Source organism: Cystoisospora suis (assembly GCF_002600585.1).
Source record: "Cystoisospora suis strain Wien I chromosome Unknown contig_10130, whole genome shotgun sequence".
NCBI lineage: Eukaryota > Apicomplexa > Conoidasida > Eucoccidiorida > Sarcocystidae > Cystoisospora > Cystoisospora suis.
Window position 1 is genome coordinate 1 of NW_027162904.1, and position 4,606 is coordinate 4,606.

The 4,606-nt window shown below is 55.9% G+C and overlaps 1 protein-coding gene across 1 annotated transcript; it reads right to left on the reverse strand.

The window, feature by feature from the left end:
* Positions 1–1,171: 1,171 nt before the first annotated feature.
* Positions 1,172–4,583, reverse strand: CSUI_011208 (unc-50 family protein). Its single transcript, XM_068071309.1, has 2 exons — positions 3,026–4,583; positions 1,172–2,965 (listed from the first exon to the last, which is right to left on the reverse strand). Exons 1-2 carry the CDS (start codon positions 3,513–3,515, stop codon positions 2,472–2,474), a joined length of 984 nt encoding a protein of 327 aa, XP_067916715.1. The 5' UTR covers positions 3,516–4,583; the 3' UTR covers positions 1,172–2,471.
* Between the last annotated feature and the right edge of the window lie 23 nt (positions 4,584–4,606).

Below are 4,606 nucleotides of genomic sequence, written 5' to 3' on the forward strand. Positions count from 1 at the left end.
CTTTAGCTGTTGCGGCCTCCGGCCTAGCTGTTACGGCCACCAGCGGGCCGTATTCCAATTGCTGACTCTCGGGGTGAAACTGGTCCACCGACGCGTAGCGACGATTGTTGTCAGGAAGGACGTCTCTTGGCACCACGAAAGAACCCTTCTTGACACCAGGCTCGGTCCTTGTTAGTCATCCGGAGGAGCACTCCGTGACAGGGGGCCTCCGCGTGAGTTGCAAAAAGTACCCAAGCCAGAGGCGTCGTCTTCCTCAGGAAAGCCCCCGAGAATCTCTAGGTTCCAGAAGCACTAAGCGCGTCATTTGGATCCTCCTTTGTTCACCATCAAAGCTACCGCTTTGAGGCAGTCTTGGCGACCGTAGCCTACGGTCTCCCTCTGTGGTCACCTGCCGTTCGGCCTCTTACGACACAGAAATGCCTCTGAGGTGGCTGAAGTAGTAACTACGGCAAGCTCGTTACTCCTCCTGACCGGGTAAGTCCACACGCGGCCTGGGCGCTGCTCCCCCGCCGGTAAAGCAGGGCGCCTAGGCGTCCGCCGAACACAGCGATGAGGACGCTGGGGCTATTCATCCCGTAATGTGGCCCAGGTGACCGAGGGCCAGGGCACTTCTGATCCGCTGCCCCTCGTATCAGCTGGCTCACCTTGCGCACACCGGTGCCACCGCCTGAGAGCGGAGCGGGTAGTAACGCGGAAAAGCGGTCGTCAAGTTCAGTCGGGTGTGCACAACGTGTCCTCCCCGTATAACGGACCGTGTCTCCTGCCCCGTGCGCAACCAGAGCAGGCCTTAATTGATGAGTGGCTCCGACTGATCCGTGCGCTGTAGACGGGCCTAACTTCGTTACGAGCGTCTCGTCACTAGATCATACGCATTGCTGCAGCGATTTCGAGCAACCTAGCCGTCACGACAGACATCCTACGGACAAAAAACAGTTAGGACCATCATATGCGGGCCGCTCGGGGATAGCAGGAGACCGATGGGGACAAGGCTCCCAGTAGTTAATGAATGGGGCTGCCTGAAATGATAGGAGCCGAACTTACAGCGGCGTATCGGCACTCACAACACGAGTTGTCCCAGGGAGCGTGAGCGGAATGCACGTCGCACTGTATGCAATTCAGCGGTGGTGTTTGAGTGGTCGCAACGAGGAGGGCTCTCGTAACGTGCGGCAGGTCTCGCATGGAGGGGCGCTGCGGGTTTTCTCATTCACTCCCGTACACAGAAAACACTCAGGGCATGCGCTGGATTCAGTTCCGAGTTTCGAAAATAGTCAAACAAGGTGTGGCAGCCCCATAATCTTGACCGATCAGCAACAGTACGGACTTCGCGACCCCCGGTTATCGCGGCCAGAAAGGTACCACAGTTGAGGCGGGTGAAATTTTGGTGTCTTTTCTCTCGCTCGGTTCCCCGTCAAAAGCAGCCTCGTGCACGAAAACCCCTTCTCTATTCTCGGCCCGAGCGCGGGCTGTCGAGTCCTGCAGCGCCTCGGCCGGAATGCCGCCGGAAACCCTCATGGCCTGCACTTCTGTCTACTGGTATCCTTCCGACTGATCGAAACAATTTCCTTAGACGAAGGGGCAGCTGGGCACCTCTGAATTCTTTCCACACGGCTGTCCGGCCCGCCTCATACCGTCACGAACTACTAACACACATACGCTGCCTTTCTATATTAGAGAACCTTGGGAAAAAAAAGGCTGGCCCCCCACATTATCTCGTCTGGAGAACCGGCGTCCTTACTTGAGGTACGGGCGAACGCCTGTGTCCCGGTCCAGTCGAATCAATGCGGAAAGTTGGACAACTGCCGAGAAATCAGTTCGCCATTACAGTAGGGACAAAAGGCAATCCGTACAGCGTGAGCGCTACCGACACCTTGTATGAGAAATGCTGTTTTGCGCCTTGTAGTCCGCGGCAGTCAGTGCGGAGTGAAGCGCGGTACGCGTCTACAAAGAGGCACGCTGCGCTGAAGCCCGCCAAGGTTGACAGAAGGTCTCAAAGAGAGACAGACGGATGCTAAGAAGCACCTCGCGGAAGCCCAAATGATAAGTCGCCGAACTCGCACCTTGTTGCGCGTAACCTACATAAGCATGATTGCAAACCCGCCGAGCTGCAGCGGGTTCCCTCTCCGGTAAAAATAAACTCCTGCGCAGCTATCCAGACATGGCAGTCTGAGACTGATACGAAACCAAAATCCACCAGGTATACTTTTTACAGGTCAGGCACCTGGCTGACGCACGGGCCGGCTAGGCGCTCTTCTAGACGGCAACAGCTCCCCGCACAGCGAGGAGCAGATCCAGTGTATAGGAAAAAAGACGGCAGCGCTCTGCCCACAGGCGGAACCTCGAGGACAGTGAGGAAGCGAGCGCCACTGTTTGGAGACGCTGTGCGATGTCGAATTCCGGTAAAACGAAAGCAGGCTAGACTTGTGGCGGCTTCGTTGCCCCAGACGAAGTATTTGGCAGCATTTGGACAAGCGCTATCCGCCACCGAACGAAACGCTGCCTGGAGCTGACGTGACCACATCAGCAACGGCAATCCCTCCATTACGGTTCAGGGCGGGAACAGCGATAGCAGGTTCGCTGCCAGAGGACGGAGTAGCAGCGGTAGACGAGTCTGCAGCTTGTGGTGGGAGAACCTGGCGCTCAAAATAGAGAAGGAAATGGAGACACACATCGGCGAAATTAAAGGAGAGAGCGGTTGCTACGAGACTGGCCATGAGAAAGATTGCCGCAGGGGCAAAGAATGGCAACGGAGACTCTGTAAAGCTTAGACTGGTGTAGCCCAGTGCGGTGATATAGCAATATGAAGTGACCGCGACCACTTGAAGAAAGTTACCCAGTAGGCACGCAAGCGGGGCAGGAAGGACATCAAAAACGGGGAAGACGAAAAATTGGACCACCAGGCCGACAAGAAGGTAAACAAAAGATGCGTTCCAGTGTACATCGAAGCAAAAGAACAACTCCGGAGGACCTGGAGGCGAAGATGGAGACGCAGTACGTGAAAGCCTTTCTAACGCCACAGTGCGCCCTCCGGCTGGCTTCTGTCTGAGCACCCGAGCGGGTTCTGCTTGAGCAAGGCGGTGTGATCCACGTCTCGTTGCGGGCTCGGCCTCCGCCGCCCAGTAATGGAGACACAGGAAAACAACAGGAGGGATGAGAAGAGCGGAGAGCAGCAGGTAAGTTGCAGGGGCAAAGGCTGTCAGAAGACATCCGATAGTTGTGCGGGAGAATGCAAAACCGTACGCAAGTCCCGTCGCGAGGAAGAAGACCAAGAGGAGGAGAAGAAAGCCAGGGTCGTCTCGCGCGTAGTAGTTTTTCTGTTTCTTCCGAATATTAGCAAACTCATACACTTTCCGGGGTGAGAACACAAGAAGAGAAAATTGAGCGAAGGAAAACTGTAGGTCCATCAGCGAAAAGTGCGCCAACCGATGACAGAAACTGGAAAGAAAGGAAGTGAACGTTGCTGGAGGAACCAGAGAGGGGAAACACGGACAACCGCCGCGATGGTATGTCGGCAGCATTGTGAGGACAGGTTACAGATTAGCTACACTGGGCAGAAGTCGACAGCTGCGGAGTCGGGGACAACGGAAGCAGCGCACCAGCACGCTTGTGTAGCCGCAGTAAACGCGGGGGTACACAGTAGAGACCACGACTGCGAGGATCCTGGGGGTACGGCTCCCGGTCCTTGAAAATTGTCCCTTGTTCTTTAACAGGGGTCCTCCCACCATCCAACCGCCTCCTGCCGTCATCACGCCAGCCCTGTGTTCTGAAGACACATGCGCGACGGGGAAAAAAGCGCGCTACTTGCCCTCACAGGGACGGCGCTTATCACAGAAGCGGGCGCAGCGTCGTGTAAGACAGCAAAAGGACGGAGTCCGCACCTTCCCCGGCATCGTCTCGTTGGGGTAACAAGTAGTAAAGTGCTCTTGCTGGCGCAGGAGAAAGCGGAACACTCCACGAGGACAAAAGACAGCGTTCTGCTCAATGGTGCCAGTCGGAGGCAAGCAGGCCAAAACAAGAGAGGCAGCATCCGAAGACCGGCGCGAGCCGAATCCGTGTCACCGACTGGCAGATCGCATGGGCGGGGGGTTCTGCAGCAGCTACGAAAACTCGAAGGGTTTTTATAGCTCCTGGGTCTTGAACGTAAGCCAGTCGGGGTGCTAATCAGAACACGTTGAGACACCTGTCACAAGATTTCACAAGCACCTCATCGCTCAACACATCGAAAACATTGGAGGCAGGTGCGAAAAGGCGAGAGGACTCCCAACTATTCAAGGAGGCTCAATATTCTAACGTGAGAATCCCCTTCAACCCACGGGGGCCACGGCCTCTGGCGGTCACACATGCATGCAAGAACGCCTTGAATGCGGACTCGTAGAAACGAACAGAGGGTGTTGCGGTGGAGCCGGCACCAGCTAAGGGGAGGGCTGTCTGGAGGAAAGTTTTTTCTTGGAACAGACCCTGTCGGTTTTTAGCTGTCAACGACTTCCATCTGTGCTGACTGCCCCACATAACTGAGGACTGCGCCTGGTTGGCGGCAAGGGTTTTACCGCCGTGGCCTCATCTCACCTCTTTAGTGAAGGTGAAACGGTTGCCGCAAGAACTTAAGTGA

Excerpts from the sequence above, each read along its gene's own strand:
- CSUI_011208 (XM_068071309.1), bottom strand. The coding sequence starts at position 3,515 with ATGCTGCCGACATACCATCGCGGCGGTTGTCCGTGTTTCCCCTCTCTG. Across the intron at positions 2,966-3,025 it reads GCTCAGACAGAAGCCAGCCG|GTCCTCCGGAGTTGTTCTTT; the intron begins GAGGGCGCACTG and ends CTTCGCCTCCAG.